The sequence below is a fragment of the Rhipicephalus sanguineus genome, chromosome 3 (genome assembly GCF_013339695.2).
Source record: "Rhipicephalus sanguineus isolate Rsan-2018 chromosome 3, BIME_Rsan_1.4, whole genome shotgun sequence".
In the NCBI taxonomy this organism is placed as follows: domain Eukaryota; kingdom Metazoa; phylum Arthropoda; class Arachnida; order Ixodida; family Ixodidae; genus Rhipicephalus; species Rhipicephalus sanguineus.
Genome location: NC_051178.1, coordinates 155,242,442 through 155,261,725, shown reverse-complemented (window position 1 = coordinate 155,261,725; position 19,284 = coordinate 155,242,442). Strand labels below are relative to the sequence as shown.

The 19,284-nt window shown below is 48.4% G+C and overlaps 1 protein-coding gene across 1 annotated transcript in view; it reads right to left on the bottom strand.

Moving 5' to 3' along the window:
• The window catches only part of LOC119387518 (uncharacterized), a 102,145-nt gene that overhangs the window by 34,884 nt on the left and 47,977 nt on the right, over nucleotides 1-19,284 (bottom strand). The window contains exons 4-5 of the mRNA XM_037654929.2: nucleotides 18,799-18,874; nucleotides 18,106-18,264 (exon numbers count right to left, since the gene is read on the bottom strand). Coding sequence (XP_037510857.1) covers nucleotides 18,106-18,264; nucleotides 18,799-18,874 — 235 coding nt within the window. The remainder of the gene's footprint in view (nucleotides 1-18,105; nucleotides 18,265-18,798; nucleotides 18,875-19,284) is intronic.

The following is a 19,284-nucleotide window of genomic DNA, read 5'->3' as shown; positions in this document are numbered from 1 at the left end:
AGGCCATTTACCTGTGCCACTGGACGAAGACTATAGACTGCGTAAAAAATAAGAATGGAAAAGAGGTTGGTTCGAGGGGGGCGGGGGCGAATTTAGGACACCTACAACGTTGGGCAGCAAATTGTCTGAGGTTTACTTTTTTAAGAGAGATATATGGTACTGGCTACGTAAATAAAAATAAAGAATGATAGTCCCATCGGGACTACAGTGGCATCGCTCAATAAAGAAAGCAGTGTTTTACCAAGTAACGTCTTATCGCGGTTTCTACACAGTCAGTGTACGCTATAAGGGATAGCCTTAAAGTTGCCTATACCATGAATTTCCCAATTTCCTAGTGCGAAGGAAATAGCTCAGCTGTGTGAATGATGGAACCACAGGCACGGATACGGCCGCCAATTCTGCGGCTGAGGGAGGCGGCAACGCCTATGCCTCCTGTAATTCTAGTTACGTTGCGTTAGGTTGCGTTTAGATCGTCCCGGAAGATTATCGACGGCAGGCGCCGTTACAAGCAGAATCGTGCGCCCACAGTTGTTCTCCGAACCCTCCTTTCCAAGCGCTCCTCACAACTAAACCATATAGTCAAATCGTATAGGTAAATCGGCGAAACATCGACATCTTCAATGCACACCAAACTGAAAGTTGCGCACATTTGTTCAAAAACATGCCGCGTAAGATAGCCACCGATACGAGGGACTTATTTCTTTGTGCGCGCGTCACATAACAAGAGAAGGCGTCACAACTGTCTTCGTTTGCGTTTGACGAATGTGCGCGAATGTCACTGACACGCGAGCACAAAAAAAAAATATGCGCCGCAATGATGCCTTGAACGTGTGCGGTGGTCTAGGCTCTTGATACAGCTCGCGCAGTGGCAGTTTAAACTGAAAGTATTTTAAAGAAAGACAAGCAAAAAAAAAAAGAAAGAAAGGAGTCGATATAGAGAGCACGATAAAATGTAGAAAGGAAAGAACATGTATACTCATTCCAAAAAGTTTGCCAAGTTCAGAGACCGCGAGTGCGCGGCGCCTCTAGCTTCTCACAGCCATTAGCCACATGCGTAAATTTCGTTTTTGTTGCGAGAACAGCATGATACGGCGATCCGGAAATTGCCCTTCCGAAATATTAGAAGAAAAAAAACAACTTTCCGAGCACCAAACCACAGTGCTCTACGTACTATGCGTCGTTGGTTAAGACGTGGAATCCTCTTAAAAATATGATTTAAAAAAAGAGAGAGAAAGAAAGTTTTAAGGAGAGAGGCGGTTTGCTTTGCTGAAGCGACACGCTTCAGCAAAGCGTGTCGATGCTGAAGCAACGCTAAAAGGCATACTGTCGTCAACATCCGGCCTCTTCTATAAAGTTGGCACTTCATCTCGTTTCACTTAGACAGCCTAAAAGAGAATAAGCGACAAAAGCAGCTTGTAAAGTTTAAGCGTGGATTCTGAACTTGACAGCTTGCGTTGCTTCCACAACAGAAAACATTCGACCCATTGAACACAATATTCCACCAAAGAAGGAGAGCAATAACGCCCTTGCTTCTTATCTGAGGAAATGCGTAACATTCTAACTGCGTTATCTCTTTTTTTTTTCTTTTACGCGGCGGCTTGTCTTTTAATAACTACATATGAAACAACACAAATCACACGAAAGGAAAGCATGACATTTATATAAACTGTATAGCCACACTGAAAACGAAATCCCTAAGGTAACTTCACGCGTATTCGCATAGTTAATAAGGGGAATCATTATTTAAGCTTCTAGTGAGCCACATTTGCGATTATTCTGTCGTCAGAGTGCCAAATGCTAGCCTTCCAAGTTAGCTCGCTCGGTAGAGTGACTGTGCAGACGATGCGATGGTTGCCCAGTTCGACTCCTGGAGCATTAAAAAAAATGTCATTCAACGCTGTGAAGTTTGTTTATGAGTGACGTGCTACGTGTCTTCTTTGCGATGCCGGTTTAGGCTACAATCGAATAGATGGCAATCCTTGTATGATATTTCTAGCGCTTCGCGAAATTTATGTAAAACTTCGCTCGTTGACGTTATCATAAAATGTAAACATACAAGGCATCCAGTGATAATTAAATATACAGACTCAATACAGAAGAACAACTCCGTCTCGTACACACTTACTCAAAGGCTATGTCGCAAACTTTGCGCGTAGGAGACTGCTATTCAATGCAAAGAAAAAAAAAGACAATAAAAGGACAAGTGGCCGTACAGCGCGGAAATAAAATAGAAAACGTACATAGTACTGAGATGCGACCACGCATTTGTCATTAGCGGTCGCCGAGCACTTTCGAGGCCGTGCGATGGGTCTTTCACACGAATTGGTCAGCATAAAATGAGCAAAGGTAATAGAAAGGACGACACAAAGAGAAAGAAGCCGTCAGCAGTCTCGCTCTGGAGGGAGAGATAAGCACGCCTGCTTAATCATTCTCGGACGGAGAATGGGTTCATCAGTAGGCTGTGACGAAACAGCGCAAACGAGCCAGCTGGGAGTCATATACGAAGCGACATAGTAAAAAGCAGTGAGAGAACCACCGCACATTAGGATGTACACAAGCGCAAGAGAGAGGTCGAAAGAAAGAAAGAAAGAAAGAAAGAAAGAAAGAAAGAAAGAAAGAAAGAAAGAAAGAAAGAAAGAAAGAAAGAAAGAAAGAAAGAAAGAAAGAAAGAAAGAAAGAAAGAAAGAAAAACGTCGCTAGGGCATAACGGAAGTTGCCTAAATGAGTCGTGAGCTGCAGGCCATGTATTTCATCATCTTCCGTTCATATTACTTGAACGACTCTTTTGTTTTGCAGAATTGGGGGATGTGCATTGTTTATCGGACCTCATTAGCCAGATACGGTGCGATCACTCACTCGAGCTCTTAGTAACAAAACATAAAAAAGCGGGTCTAGCGATAGTGTCATCGGTTGAGAGTTAATACATCCGAGAAGAGCAATAAGCACCTCGCACTAGACTCGTTTGTTTACACGAACACGTATAATCAGCTTCGCATTCATACCACGTAAAACACAGAAGCGATAAAAAAAACACAAATGTATATATGCTGTACACAGAGATCGAAGCAGCCACATGAGTTAAAGTTTTATTCCTGCCAGTAAAAAATGTTTGAAGACAAAACTCAATCCTTGGGAGAAACACCACAACGCCTATTGGTGCAGACAGCTATTCGTCCGTGGAAAAGGAGGAAGATGTGTGGAACATTTCAAAAGGCAAGCTTACGGGACGATCACTCCGTCTGCGTAAGACCAGATCAAAAACTTGGAGGACGCTTGAGCTTCGCTTTCAAGAGCAGAACGCGGTAGCGTAATAGGACCGTGTTTGTATCGCCTTCCCAATCGCTAGCCTGGCTTCGCTTCTCGGTGGACGGCAAAACCATCCAGCAAGGAAAGCCAAAGTGCGGACGCCCTCCGGCTCCTATATCCATACATGCGGCAAGACGAAACACAGCGGGGCGAGCACGCCCGTGGGCCCTTTGCGCCATCTATCGGGTGATAGTCAAGCCTGTGCCGCGCTGAATCACCTCCAAAATGCGCGTACCACCAACGGTAAATGGTGCATCTGAATAGCTCGCCGTTAATATGCTGGAGGATGTATGCGTGGCAGCCGAGCGGCTAAACGCATCGCGCCACGGAGTGAGGGGTCACACGTTCTAATCGCCGGTGCCACTCGAACCGAAGATTTTTTAGATGTGAAGCATCTTATAGCGGAGTTCAATCCGGTGGTGGTGGTGGTGGTGGTGTGCGTCGTGACCACCCTTACTGCGCATGCGCAAACCTTCTCCACTACCCCTTTCCACTCCCTCTCTCCCCTTTCCCTCTCCACATTACATCTCGCCCCCTTTCCCTCTTCCCTTTCCCCCTCTCATTTCCCTTCCCACCCCCTCTCCACTACCCCTCCCCACTCCTCCTCTCCCCTCCCCCTCCTCTATACCTCTCCCACTTCCCCTCTCCCCTTTCCCCCTCACCACTCCACCTCTGAAACGCAGGCTCTACATGCCGAAACACTGCTTCGCATCGCCTCATGGTCCCCTTTAGCGGGAGATGGTGTGATTTTTTATTATTTTTTTATTTGCATATACCTCGAATTTTCGCTTACGGACAACGCTGATTTTTCGCTCACAACCAACGACACCGCCACCGACATTGGAATTACTGCGAAACGGCTATTTAACGCTATCGCGTTAAAAGCTAGCACATTCAAACGGCAAGCGTGCTTCACTGCACAGTGGTTATCAATGAGGCAGAGTCGGCCTACGGGATGATCCCATCGTCTGCGTAAAGGCAAATCAAAACCTATCATACTCAAACGGCAAGCGTGCTTAACTGCACGGTGGTTATCAATGAGGCAGAGTCGGCCTACGGGATGATCTCATCGTCTGCGTAAAAGCAAACCAAAACCTATCATACTAAAACGGCAAGCATGCTTCACAGCACGGTGGCCATCAATGAGGCAGAGTGAGTCGGCCAACGGGATGATCACACCGTCTGCGTAAACGCAAATCAAAACCTATCATACTCCACGGCAAGCGTGCTTCACTGCACAGTGGTTATCAATGAGGCAGAGTCGGCCTACGGGATGATCCCATCGTCTGCGTAAAAGCAAATCAAAACCTATCATACTCATACGGCAAGCGCGCTTAACTGCACGGTGGTTATCAATGAGGCAGAGTCGGCCTACGGGATGATCTCATCGTCTGCGTAAAAGCAAACCAAAACCTATCATACTAAAACGGCAAGCGTGCTTCACTGCACAGTGGTTATCAATGAGGCAGAGTGAGTCGGCCAACGGGATGATCACGCCGTCTGCGTAAACGCAAATCAAAACCTGTCATACTCAAACGGCAAGCGTGCTTCACTGCACAGTGGTTATCAATGAGGCAGAGTCGGCCTACGGGATGATCCCATCGTCTGCGTAAAAGCAAATCAAAACCTATCATACTCATACGGCAAGCGTGCTTCACTACATGGTGGTTATCAATGAGGCAGAGTCGGCCTACGGGATGATCCCATCGTCTGCGTAAAAGCAAACCAAAACCTATCATACTAAAACGGCAAGCGTGCTTCACTGCACGGTGGCCATCAATGAGGCAGAGTGAGTCGGCCAACGGGGTGATCACACCGTCTGCGTAAAAGCAAATCAAAACCTATCATACGGCAAGCGTGCTTCACTACATGGTGGTTATCAATGAGGCAGAGTCGGCCTACGGGATGATCTCATCGTCTGCGTAAAAGCAAACCAAAACCTATCATAATAAAACGGCAAGCGTGCTTCACTGCACGGTGGCCATCAATGAGGCAGAGTGAGTCGGCCAACGGGATGATCACACCGTCTGCGTAAACGCAAATCAAAACCTATCATACTCAAACGGCAAGCGTGCTTCACTGCACAGTGGTTATCAATGAGGCAGAGTCGGCCTACGGGATGATCACACCGTCCGCGTAAAAGCAAATCAAAATCCATCATACTCAAACGGCAAACGTCCTTCACTGCATGGCGGTTATCAATGAGGCTACGCCTGCCTACACGGACAAAGCTTACAAAGCCGTCCCGGTCCATACATTATTGGCGCGAATGTAACCCTGCTTTGAATGGAAAGCATGCGGAAACTTTTTTCGATATGAATAAAGTAATAGAAAGCCATCTTGCGAAATAATCACGTCGTCAGTGCGAAAACAAAATAAAATATTTTAAACTGGAAGCGTGCTTTATTGCTTAATTACATTCAAAGAGACAAAGCCTGCTTACTGCAACAAACACATTGCGTACACGCGAATCTGAACAGACCACTGAAAAATGGGAAACGTGGAATATAAATAGTAGAAATAACCTCCCAATCGTCCCAATAAAACATTCGGGTTAGCGTTATTCTTCTGAAAGACTAGCGGCAGCTACGCACCGATACCCAGAATTTCGAAATTCGGAGCAGCCCTTCTTGAGTTTTTTTATTGCCGAGATTCTGACGCGACTCGGGGCTATTTGCTTTATTTCTAATCAGCGAGGACAAAAATACAGACAGGATAAAGGTGCAAAACAGATGCTCAACACCGTAATTGGCTGCGACTACTATCAACTACATAACTGAACATATGGCCTTTCTTTAAGCTGACGTTCAGAATTAGCACATAACGCACGCCAAAGTCACGGTCGAAATAAATAAAATGCAAATTTCGAGAACGGTCAAGACGAAGCTTATCTCTTGTCTAAGAAAACCGCCAAGCGAAATGAAATTTAGCGAAGAACGCAGACAGCGCGATGACAGCTGTGAACGTTCCCAGACTTCGGAAGGAAGAACGCGATAAGTGGTTTGAGCGAGCAGTTGTAACTCCACGAGTGGCGCAAGCGAGGCGTGAAAGAGCTATCCTTTGGCGACCACAGCACCAATTCCAGCGCGAGTTATTAAATTCAACGAAATCGTCCCACTTTGCGTACCGTTTTCCTTTCCAACGTGGCTTTCACCCTTCTTCGCTTCTTCCTGTTCGCGCTCTTTCGACGATCGCCGCGAGCGAACTTCAGACGCAGCCTCTTGAACGCCCCCCCTCCCAAAAAAAAAAAGAAAAAGAAAAAGGAAACGTGCCTAAAACCTAAGAAAAAGTCTAGTGGCACCAAGTGAAAACAAAGAAAATAAAAAATAAAGAACAGGAAGGAGAGAAAGACCAGTGGCCACTTGCCTGCCCCCGAAGGAACGAAAAATAAATCTTGGAAGAAAAAAAAAGTAACGCGACCAAGCTTTCTTAAGAGAAACAAACGCATACGCAAGAAAGGCTGCTAGTGGCACGTTCCTGCGATCCTGCGATACAGTCTATTCTGACAACGGGGGAAAATATATTAAACGTAATCTGTACAGACATAAAAATAAAAGGGCCCTCGAGCGAATCGGCCCACTCCGAGAGAAAGAGGGAAAGAGTGCGCGATTTTCCGAGTGCCCGCGCCTTTTCGACTGGAGCTGGCCAAGACATGTGCACGAAATAAATAATAATAATACAGCACAAAGACAGACGGAGATAAGAGCAGACGAAAACGAAGAACAGACGTCATTTTAACAGACGCTGCCGAGTGCTGGCGGGAGAAACGAACAGAAACCGCAGCAATAGCCGGCGGCGTTTTCCGAGCGAAGGAGCTCTTCCGCGTCGGTGAAGAAGCGAACCCCGCATAAAGACTGAACGCAAAATAAAAACAAAACGGTGCAGCTTTCTCTGGCGACGAATAACTGCGCTAGAGAAAGGTACACGGCCAGAAGAAAGGCCCATCGGGAAACAACAGCAGTGGCAGCAGTAAGAGCATCAGCAAGAGGAGTCCGCTAGAACCAAGTCCACAGCCGTAGTTCATTGCAGATACCGCTGAGGACAGGTTATTAGGAAGCAGTTGGGGGCACCACCCACTCCCTTCGGCCTCTCCTTCGTGTTCTTCGTTCGCGGCCAATTCTTCGCCGAGTTTATTGCTCTTGTACGTTTGTGTTGTTGAAGAATCATCGAAGAGATGACATGTCTACGACACTTTACGATGGACGACGGGAGAAGCGATTCAAATCGAACGTGGAGCTGTGCGTTTCGATACTCCGCGTCTATTTCCGGACTGCTTAGCTATCTTTTCGATGGACGCTACAGTGCCTATCTTGCCGTCATGCGAAGTGCCATATGTGTTGCAGATTTATGCGTGACGTTAAAGAAGCAGCTCGAATGATAAAAAAAAGAAAAGCAATTCTGAGACGAGCCGGCAGCTGTCAAGATACTTCTGGTTCGAGGTTGAAGATGGAGCCGACGGCATATCAAAAGCCATTTAGAGAAGGAGCCACGCTTCTCTTGACAGAATATCTTTGAGATGGATGAATGTACTTTTAAAAGACAGAAACGGCACTGCTATAAAAAAAATTATACCGGAGCCATCTACCAAGTTTGCTTATAAGGATACAGATCAGAGGTTCGAAACGCCTAGACCGCGGAGCTCATGCCTACGGCTAACGTTGCCCTTCCTGCCTCCTTAGGGCGGTAGTATTGACAAAGATGCATGATTTTCACAGCTGCAGTGACATTTAGCTACAATTTAAAGGAGTCCTTAAATAGGTTTTTTTTTTATTTAGATCAACGTTTAAAAGAAGTAAATCAAATGATGCACGCCATTTCTAAATGTGTATTCGCGTACGTAAATATAACCGTGATTATAACAATAATATTACAAACTCGCAAAATTTTCCATTAGTGTCATTAAAAGTTAAAAAATGTGTCGTTTTCTTTCTTCCGCTGCACATTCAGCCGTAGATATGCCATAAATTCCTCCAGTATACACTTAAAAGCCATAAATCTTTTTTTAATGGATTCCGCAGTCTACTGGTTATTCCTAGCGCACGATTATTCGAACGTGAAATGTATTCCGGGAAAGTAGAGGCGGTGGTAACTCTTATCGTAAGACGTGGTAAGAAACAGCAACGCTGTGTATTCCAGGAACGATATCACATACAAGCCAAAAGCTACAAGACTTCGCCCCGAAATTAAATAAAAGTGCACGGCACCACATCCATCAGACAGAAAGAAGTGAAGCGGCGAAACAGCTCCATTACGTGGTAAGAGAAGTACAGTAACGAGCGTAGACAGCCCGAAGAGGAAACGGTACGAAATAGCAGAGCTATGGTGAGCTCGCGATCACACAAAAAATTGAGTGCCCGCCGAGATGATATCGAGGGAGCATTGATCGATCTCTCGACACTAAGCAAATTACAACTCGTTTACCGCTACAGAAAGGATGGGCTATCTCATTTCGCGAAGTTCGCAACAGCGGATGAAAGCACTTCACACTTATACAAGGCTTCGTTAACACAAAATAAAGAAAAGAAAACCACGCCCAGCCTCGCCATTGCAGAAAAACGGACGCCATACCAAATGAAAGCCAACCGACCGTAGCTCAAAGCTCTCAATCCTGTACTAGAGAAGCTATTAGGCGCTCGGGCAAAGCCCCCCAATTCCAATCAACGCGCGTCGTTTCAGTTTGATCCGAACGCATCGCGACGGCCATGCCAGCCCGAGCCATTACTGAGCGACCAGACAAAAACGAAAACCACAGCGAGACAAAGGCGCCGACGCTAGAGAGATCACGAACGAAAACAAGCCGACGAAAAAGGCGGAACGAACCGGCAAGCGCATCACCCCCCGGTAACGCTTCACGGTCTGACAGGCATGGTCAACAACCCGAACTGCGCATGCTCGATCAAGCTAACAAAATTTCCCACTCCATAGCAGAGCGTCAGCCCTTCCACTCCCCGTTCTATTCGTACAGTATACCACCGCAGCTCGGCGTCCAATCTTCGTCGCCAGGAGCGTACGCCCGAACATTGTGGGACGGTTGGCACCAAACTCGTCTGCGTGGGAAAGCAGTAGCGGGTCGGTTTTGCTGAGGACCACGAGCGGGCTGCGACAGCGAGATCTTGCCCGTTCTGGGTGAAGCCTAGCATACACGTAGACGCCGACCCTCCCTCTATCTGCCGTGTTTACGACTGGCCGTAAAACGGGCGCTCCGCGTACACCATTCTGACGCGAATGCGCCGTGAATAGTAATCGTTGCAGCGGCAGCAGCTCGCGGTACACGGCACTCGCGCTTATGCCGGGAGCACGACGAGGAGCAAATTGCGCGTGCGTCGCCGAAAACCAAGGATATCTCGAGGCACCAGCAGCAGCGCAGACGCGTCTGCGGCGAAAATTTGCAGGCCACTCGCGCAGGGCGCATTCAGACGCGCGGTCGCTGAGGCGCGCACGAGCCGGCAGCAGCTCTCAGTTGAGAAAGGGTGGGGGGACGCAGTTTTTGCGACGCAATGTGCGTGCGGTTGCGTGCGCCGCTGTCGTTAATGGATAAATATCGAGCGAGCGCGTGAGAGAGTGAGAGAAAAGCGATTATGCGCGAATGAGAGGCCCGTTACGGTCGTTCTCGATGAGGCGACGCAAAAGTTGCGCGACGTAAATGAAGGGCGAAGAAGGGGAGGAAATGGAAGTAGGGGCGTTTGTTTACTCGCGCGCGCGCGCACCTTCCAGCATCGCGTGAGCGGACGCGGCTGGTTCTGACGGCGCAGGTGCGAGAGATGCGTTTCGCAAAGCTATGTTTAGATTTCACCTGGTTGCTACAAAACAATCAACCAACTAGAAGCGGGCCTACGGAAAAGAGACACGACCGTCGCACCTGGTTCGGACTACAGGTGCACTCAAGACGCATTGCCGTAGGTGCGTCTGCAGTACCAAGAATGCATATCGGCATTCGCTAAAACGCTATAAATTCAGCGTGTACGTGGACTATTTGATGTTTTGTGCAAAACGGCTGCTGTGTAGGCTGTGCTCAAGTTAATGCAATGTTACATACAAACTACTAGCCTTGCAGGAAAACAAACAAACAATAAGAAAGAAAGAAAGAAAGAAAGAAAGAAAGAAAGAAAGAAAGAAAGAAAGAAAGAAAGAAAGAAAGAAAGAAAGAAAGAAAGAAAGAAAGAAAGAAAGCTCGGCGGTAAACGAGGCGGCCCAGATTCAATTTACAGCGATTCTCCTTCTGTTTGCCCAGAAGCTTGTACGACTACGGTTCACGGCGGAACGGAAGGAGCTGTTTAGCCGATCCATTTCAGCTCGTGCGCTTTTTCGGAAAATTGCGCGAATCGCAGCAGCGAAGTCGCGACGAAGTTAAACCTTGATTTGCGAATCGTTCCTTTCTTTTTTCTCTCGTTTCTTTCCCTTTTTCTTTTCCCTTGGGTGATGCAGTTCAAGCTTCTTTCACGTCGGCATTTTTAACTCTGCAGAAACACGAGACGGTATTATTCCGCTCACATATTTCTCGCGTCATTTGATCGGAAACGCCCTAACGGGCCGCTTATATAAGTACGTGAGCAGGCACACATATTGCATATACACAATTCTATCTGTCCACCCATCCACTTACCGTAACGCGAGAACGGCTGAAGCTTAACAAGGCTGAACCAGGTTGCATGGAACAGAAGCGAAAGAGAACCGAAAGTCAAGATGAAAGAGACGGCAAAAGTTCAACGATCAAGGCACAGAAAAAGACGAAACAATACCGATGTGGTCGCAGCCAAAAAGATAAGACAAACACAGAAACAAGCAGACATACTGCGGTGCCTGCAAGACTCACTGCGGCCACTGTCATACTTCTCCAATCTGGTATATTGCCCGATAGTATCGAAAAGCCTTAGTTCCGACTTTGAGAATAACTCCACGCGCATGTGCGTACTGGCAGACGTAAGCCTATTTCGCTCGCCACACTGAAAACGCGTATGAAAGGATACGCTTAGAATAACGTTACGCGTTATAAAGACGGCAATTTCACTGACACCGCAGGGGGGGGGGGGGAGGGGGGCGCTTATGAATTTCAACTGCGCGGCCCGAGGACCCAACAATATTACGTCGTCCCCGCTAAGACAACGCGGAATATAATGAAGATAACAGATACGCATGAACAGCCGAATAGAAAAAGCGGCGGGTTAAATTCCCAGCAAGGAGCTGCGGCGCGACAGAGCGATGCTCATCGCAGAGTTATTAAAGACGTTGAAGTTCGCGCGAAACGGCGGAGCGTGCGACGACAATCCTCGGAGAAAGGTTCTCCTTTAAGGACTTTCCGTTGCGGAAGATAGATGAGATTCCTGAACCCCAATATCTGCTCTGAAGACCGTCTCCAACGGTGGGTCTTTTTTTAAATATTAAGAGAAGGGAAAGTAGAAGAAAAAAATATAGCGTGAGAAAGCTGGTGTGCACGGGAGCGAAACGAAAATATGCGGACGTTTTTGAGAAGTGTACCAACACACAAAAAGAAACCATCTGAACCATGGCCAGCACTGAAGGAGGCATCGAAAAATAAGAATGTATGCGAGGGATTAAATGTGCAATAAAGCGGCGAGAGAGAGAGAGCGGGAAAGAGAGGCTATATGTACGAAGATATGAGCACGCGTACCGAAGTTTTTCTAGGAAGGAGCTTCGGCATGAACGGAGCTATAGAAGGCTAACATAAAGAATGAATTATGAGCTACTGCACGTTCGAGCGTGTGTATAGGGTGAGGTGTATATGCAACTCGCCCTAGTCGGAATGAAGGGGGCTGGGTTGCAGCTTTTCTTCAACTCTTTTTTTGTTTGTTTCCTTGCGCTAACGTATGTACTTATTGGACTAGGTGATTTATTTTATTGCATCGCGAATCGCACGACTCGGAGGCCCATTCGCGAGCCGGGGAGTTCGGAAGTCTCAACTAAGAAACTGCTCGCGGGTACGGGGAGAGCTATGTAGAACGCGGGGAGCGGTTTCTCGGTGTCTAATTGCCGAGTAGGCGCTTTCCGAGGGTTATGACCGGGCAAATGTAAGTGGTGTACACACAACAGAGTTGGGAGCAAATAACTGCACCGGAGTATAAAGTTTTCTTTTGTATGTTTATTATGTTTTTTTAGCTTGCATTTAATAATCGCCAGTGTGGCCACAGTGCCGGAGTCGGACGGTAAATCTCAAATTCAGAGTGAGTCTTAATGGCCATGTGAACGCTCGCAATGCGCAAGGGCTTTCGAAAGCGTGCTCGCTGCAGATTTATGATAGCACTCAACTTCGCGCACAACAGCAACAAAACCACAGGTTGTGCCGAAAACGATATTAAAAAAAATGGGAAAAAAGGTATGACTACAACAATAGGGAAATCCGAGGAAATTAAACACGAGGCAAAATGAGGAAATTAATAATGCGAAAATTGAAAGAGGCGTTGTCTTGGTAACGCACGAAAGTTAAGGCCCGTGCGCTCCGATGAAGAGGCGCTACGCGTGCAGTGTCTTGTGTATCTGTGCGCGGAATCTCAGAACAACTTCTTTATCGTCATGCCTTTCCATCTTTCGGAGAAGTTCGTAAGGCGAGGGAGAAGAGCGGACATTATAATAGAAGCTTGTATTAAGAAAAAGAAAGGTACAGCAAGTGTGCTAAACTTGAATATTGTAACACATGACTGCAACGAACACGCTGACTACTGTGTCGCTACTCCCTTTCAAATTGGACGCTAATAAAAGTCATCACCGTCACCATGACAAGCCTTCTTTCTGAGAAATTCGTACGTGTTGCCTTTGCAGCTTTGCGCTAAGAAACCGAGTGGACGACACTATCAAACGAGTGACATAAATGTTATGTGTTCAAAATTGCATAATGCTACGATCATGTGTAAGCGTTTGTCTTCTGCGTTCTGCTGCTGTGCATGTCAAGCCATACAAAACATTTTACATTATACGTGCACATATGAACTAACTCTACTTACCTGAGCTCGTGCTCGAAACTTTGTGACACATGTCCTGTTGAATTGCGTTGTGTTTGTTGAAAATAGAATAGTGGGTCATAGTCTTGGGGTTAGGGACAGGGAGGAAACGAGGAGGAAAACAAAGAGGGGATTCGGAGCTAGCTTTCATTAAGTAAAGACGTGTTCCTGATCTACGACCACGGGTCCTCGTTATTTACATTTTTTGGTGCCGAAACCCGGGAACTGGTCAGTGCTGGACAACGATGTCTTCAACCGAGCGTCTTCGGAAGGTGCGTGGAACTGTCAGGGCCAGCGTCTCCCGGAATATTACGCTCCTGACAGGACTGCTGCAGAACCCCGACACCGAGGCGCGTGAGGTCAATAGGCAAGTCGCCGTTTTAAAGACGAAAGAAGCTGAGCTCCGCCAGCTAGACAAGGACATTCTCGATCTCACGGAAGACGAGGCTATTGAAGGAGAAGTCGAGGGCGCAAACGACTACCACGAGAAGATTCTGTACGCGATTGCTGATGCGCAGTTCTTCCTGTCACAACGTCAACAGGCGGGCAGCTTCAGACGGGCCGTGTTTGGGCTGAAAGCGGACCGCGACAGCTCCTGGTGCGTGTGATGCTTGACAGCGGCAGCCAGCGTTCATTCATCCGCACCGACGTGGCCAAGAGATTGCAGTGTAAAGTCATTGGCACGGAAGAGCTCTCACTGGTAACGTTTGGAAATGCCAAGCCACGGAATCATTTACGTTGTCGACGCGTCTCTGTCACGCTGCGTGGACGATTTAACGGCAGCACCGTCACATTGGAAGCACTGGAAGTCCCCGAAGTGTGCACCGTGACAAGTCCACCGCTGAACATTGAAGTGCTCGAGCTGTTGAGCGCCCGGAGGTATGATGCTGCGGACATGTTTGACCCGGAAACTTGGCGCCCAGAGGACGTCAGCATATTAATTGCTCGGACGCTTATTGGGAAGGTCGCCACTGGAAAGATTGATCGCCTCAACGAGCAACTCACTGCCGTGGAAACGTCGTTCGGGGTGGACTGTGCAGGGGCAGTAGCTCGCACTACGAAGCTACAGCAACTAGTGCCCTTTTCTTATCGGCTGGTGGTTCGCATCAAGAGTGCAATGAATCGGCTATGTGGCGCCTCGACACTATTGGTAGTGAGAACCGGTGGTCAAGTACGGTAAAAGACAACCCTGACCTCGACATATTTGAGCACTGTCTGAGCAAGCAAGCTGGTCGTTACCAAGTGCCCAGATGATGCAGGAGCCTGGCATTCCGGCCGGTAGTGACAACAGACAGCTTGCAGCACGTCGACTAAATATGCAGCTGAACCGATTCAGGGAACAGCCCGACCTGCTGAAACAGTACGACGAAGCCATCACTGCTTATTTCAAGGATGGTCATGGCCGAAAAAGGTTGATCAAGAGCAAATTCCAGGCCCTAACGTTTATTACATGCCGCATCATGCTGTCATCCGCCGCGATGCAGTTGACCACCAAGCTCCGGGTGGTTTTTGACGCGTCGTCTCATGTCGTCGGAAAACCGTGCCTGAATGACGTTTTAATCGAAAGGGGTGAAGCTTGGTGTTGACATCGTGCAACTATTGCTGTCCTTTCGTTGCTACCCAGTGATTCTTGTGGCAGACATCAAGAAGCCTATCTGCAAATGCTCATTCGTCCAGAAGACCGCGATTTGCTACGCTTTCTATGGGTTCAGCAACTGCCAACCAAGGAAGAGCCCAGCCCACCCATTGTCGCATGGCGGATGACTAGGGTCCCTTTCGGAGCAGCATCAAGCCCTTTTCTGCTTGCCGCCACGATTCGCCATCATTTAGCGTCGTGTCGGGAAAAATTTCCTGTGACAGTGTCCCTCCTGGAGAAGGCGTTTTATGTGGATGACCTCATCCTTGGGGTGTCCACGGCGGAACAAGCCATGACTGTATACCAGGAGACACGCGCCATATTCGCCGACGCCTGCATGGAGTTACGGAAATGGGCATCGAACTCCGACCTGCTAAAGCAACAGTTTATCCAAGATAACGTGGCCATTGAGACTGAAGCAGGAGATGACCATCTCGTGAAGGTTTTGGGCCTGCCGTGGGAGCGTAAAGGCGATACCATCGCGTTGACAGTGCGCAACGCAGCCTCCTTCGCCGCAAACAGACCGGCCACCAAGCGCACGATCCTTCAAACCGTAGCCAGCGTTTACGATCCGCTTGGTTATCTCTCCCCATTCACCGTGAAAGGAAAGCTAATTTTCCAGGACCTGTGGAAGCGGAAGCACTCCTGGGATGACACGCTGCCAGATGAAGTACAAGCTGCATGGAACGCGTGGTGCACCGAGTTGCCAGATGTCCAGGCACAGGTTCCTCGCTACGTGTTCCTGCACGACTGCAGCGTAGAGCTGGCATTTGAACTGCACATATTTACTGATGCCAGTCCTAAGGCTTATGGTGCGTGTATCTACGTTCGGGCGCTTTCTGCCGACGGGGCATGCGTCACACGATTGCTCATCAGCCGAAGTCGCGTCGCTCCGCTCAAGACGATGTCCCTGCCTCGACTGGAGCTGATGGCCTGCGTTAGTGGAGCACGGCTAGCGGAGTACGTACGGTCCGTGCCACGTCATCAGCAGGCATCCGCTCATTTTTGGACCGACTCTCTCGTCGCTCTTCACTGGATCAGAGCAAAAACAAGAAATCGAGATCTTTTCATCAGCAATCGTGTGGCCGAGATATCTAAGCTCACTAATCCCGACACCTGGGCGCATTGCAGCAGCGGCGAGAATCCTGCCGATCTACTCACCCGTGGCGTGTCTGCCAAAGCGTTTCTGGAGTCGGATAAATGGTGGCACGGTCCCCCTTGGATCTCAACGCCAGGACCGATTCCCAGCTTCAAGCTGGATGAACTTCCGAACGACAGAGACATTGAGCCTCTCTATGAGACAGCCACGACGATCTGTCCATCGCTCGTTTCATCGAGGACTTCAATTGTGCGTGCGGAAGATTTCAGCTCGCTCAATAGGCTTTTGCGCGTTACTGCTTTCGTACAGCGCTTCGTCCACAACGCTTCGAGAAGGAGCCCTCCCCGCAGTGGAACGCTCACGACTTTAGAACTTGAAGAGGCCGAGCGTTATTGGCTTAGAGTCGTGCAAGATCAGTATTTCGGAGCCGAAATACGACTTCTTGAGAAAGAAAAAAGGCTGCCATCAACGCCATCGGTTCTTCGCCTGGCCCCATTCCTGGATACAAATGGACTCCTCCGTGTCGGTGGGAGGCTCGACCTGCTTAACGCCAGTCCTGACATCCGGCATCCCATTCTGTTGCCCGCCGAACCCAAGTTGACCACACTAATTGTTCAGGCTGCTCATGTCCGCACGCTTCATGGTGGCATCGAGCTCACCCTGACTGAAGTACGGGCAAGATTCTGGGTGTTGAAGGGCAGGAAGACAGTAAAAAATGTGCTTTCGCAGTGTTTACCGTGCCGAAAACGACGATTGACGGCAGTGTCTGTTCCAGTAGCACCATTGCCACCAGAGAGAATAACCGAGGCTCAAGCATTTTCGGTTGTTGGCATCGACTATTGCGGGCCACTTTACGTTCGCACAACTGAGAACTCAAACAAGTCATACATACTGATATTTTCATGTGCCGTGACACGAGCTATTCACCTCGAGCTGACCTCCGACATGACAACGGCGACCACGATTCTCGCTTTTCGTCGGTTTGTTGCGCGGCGAGGTGTTCCAGCCGTGGTGTACTCGGACAACGCCCTAACGTTTCGCTCTTGTGCACGGAGTTTCAAGGCGGTCATCCCTGCGTTGCAAGAGCACGCCACCACCACGCGCATACAGTGGAAATTTATTGTGGAACGAGCTCCTTGGTGGGGTGGATGGTGGGAGCGCCTTATCCGCACTACGAAAGACGCTTTGAAGCGGACCTTGGGGCGTAGCAGCCTTGATGTAGAGGGCCTCACGACCACTTTATGCGAAGTTGAAGCCGTCATCAACAGCAGACCCCTGACCTACCTGGAGGATGACCCAAATGAATTGCAGCCTTTAACTCCGGCGCACTTTCTGCTCTTAAAGCGAGCCATCGCCATGCCGGAGCCGGGTGTCACAGCTGAGACATCAACTCACGCTGAGCTACAACGACGAGTGCAGTACCGCAAGCGGATCAGCACAGAGCTTTGGCGAAGATGGAAACATGCCTACTTACTACAGCTGCGATCAGCGCACTGCTGCCCAGAACAAGGTTCCTCACCGATTCACATAGGTGACGTTGTGATAGTGAACGAGGACAACACTGCTCCGATGTTCTGGAAACTCGGGCGAGTGACGTCGCTGCATCCCGGCCGAGACGGGGTAGCTAGAGCCTGCTCCGTACGTTTGGCTACGGGCCACGTGGTGAACCGGCCGGTGCAAAAGCTGTGTGTAATGGAAGCCGCAAATGACTGATGTAACGTTTTCGTCCTCTCCCCCTCGGAGGATGTTGAAAATAGAATAGTGGGTCATAGTCTTGGGGACAGGGAGGAAACGAGGAGGAGAACGAAGAGGGAGCTAGCCTTCATTAAGTAAAGACGTGTTCCTGATCTACGACCACGGGTCCTCGTTATTTACAGTGTTTGCACATTTAGTGTTCAATTGGATAACATTTTGTGCCATTTCCATTTTTCGCTGTCTTTTTTGCATATTATGTTCAGTTTGATAAGTGATAAGGAGTAGCCGGTGCCCCTATAAAGGCACCAAACTCTCCTATACATCATTTCAATAAAATAAACAAAAAAACAAAAAAGATCAAAGTTGAAGACTATCTCACGTGTAGACTAAGTAGTAACGGTAAGCGTGCAACTTGCCGAATCGGAAGGCCCACAACTGGGACGAGGATCCTCGCAAGTCCTGGTATCCGCCGAACACGTGCATGGCGCCGTTGTACACAACGCTCGTGTGGCCTCTGCGGCCGGTGGGGCGCTGGCGCTCGCCGCCTCCCGAGTGCTTCCGCCACGTGCTGCTACCTGCAAGAGCATCGTTATCTAACACTCGGCTTTTTTTTTCTTTTGGCCAAAGGCTTATGATCGGGCAAAATTCCGATAACAAGTGGAACGGAGGGTTGCTCGTGACTTCGTTAAGTCAGCGCACGAGGAAAATCGTTGACAGAACGAATACGTGCAACTGCAAGCGCATTTTTGCACTTAGCCCCTGCCCTTACCTTTATGCCTTGGTGTTTCACTCATTCAATTTTTAAAGCATGTCGCATGAATTGCACCACGGATTTAAATACACTGTCTCTTTTACACACTTACGGTGCTCTAAAAAAACGTCGTAATTTCTAAATGTTCCAGGAATTGATATTTATGTCATCGCTAAAACATGTATTAGCAGTTGCAGACCGCGGTAAAAACCTTCGGCATGTCTAAGTCATCTTGCGCGGTATAGTCGCCATACTTTAACTAGGATAGCGCAACGATTCCACGGAACCCTCAGAAAAGGTGTTCCGCGGAATTGTTCCATGGGACACTCAGAAAACAGTCGGCGCCACGGTCACTCACCTGTGTCGAATATCCAGAGCGGCGTTTCGCCTGTCGACGCGAAGCCAACTTCACCGCCGAACACGTACAGCTTACCCTGCGGAAAGAGGTCAGCACCGGAACGCTTTTTTATATCATAAATGACGCGAGTGAATTTGCATTTCATACTCCTACATTCATCACTCAACGAATTAATTAATTTACATTAATTTAATCAATACAATTAATAATTGTTAGTGTTTTGCGTCCCAAAAGAACGATATGATTATCAAGGACGCCGTGGTGAAAGGAAACGGAAATTTCGACCACCTGGGGTTCTTTGTGTGCAGGTTAATCTAAGTATACGGGCCTCTGGAGTTTCGCCTCCATCGAAATGCGGCCGCCGCGGCCAGGATTCGATACCGCAACCTTCGGGTCAGCAGTCGAGCACTATAACCACTAGACTACCGCGACCGGCGTGAATGAATGAATGAATGAATGAATGAATGAATGAATGAATGAAAGAAA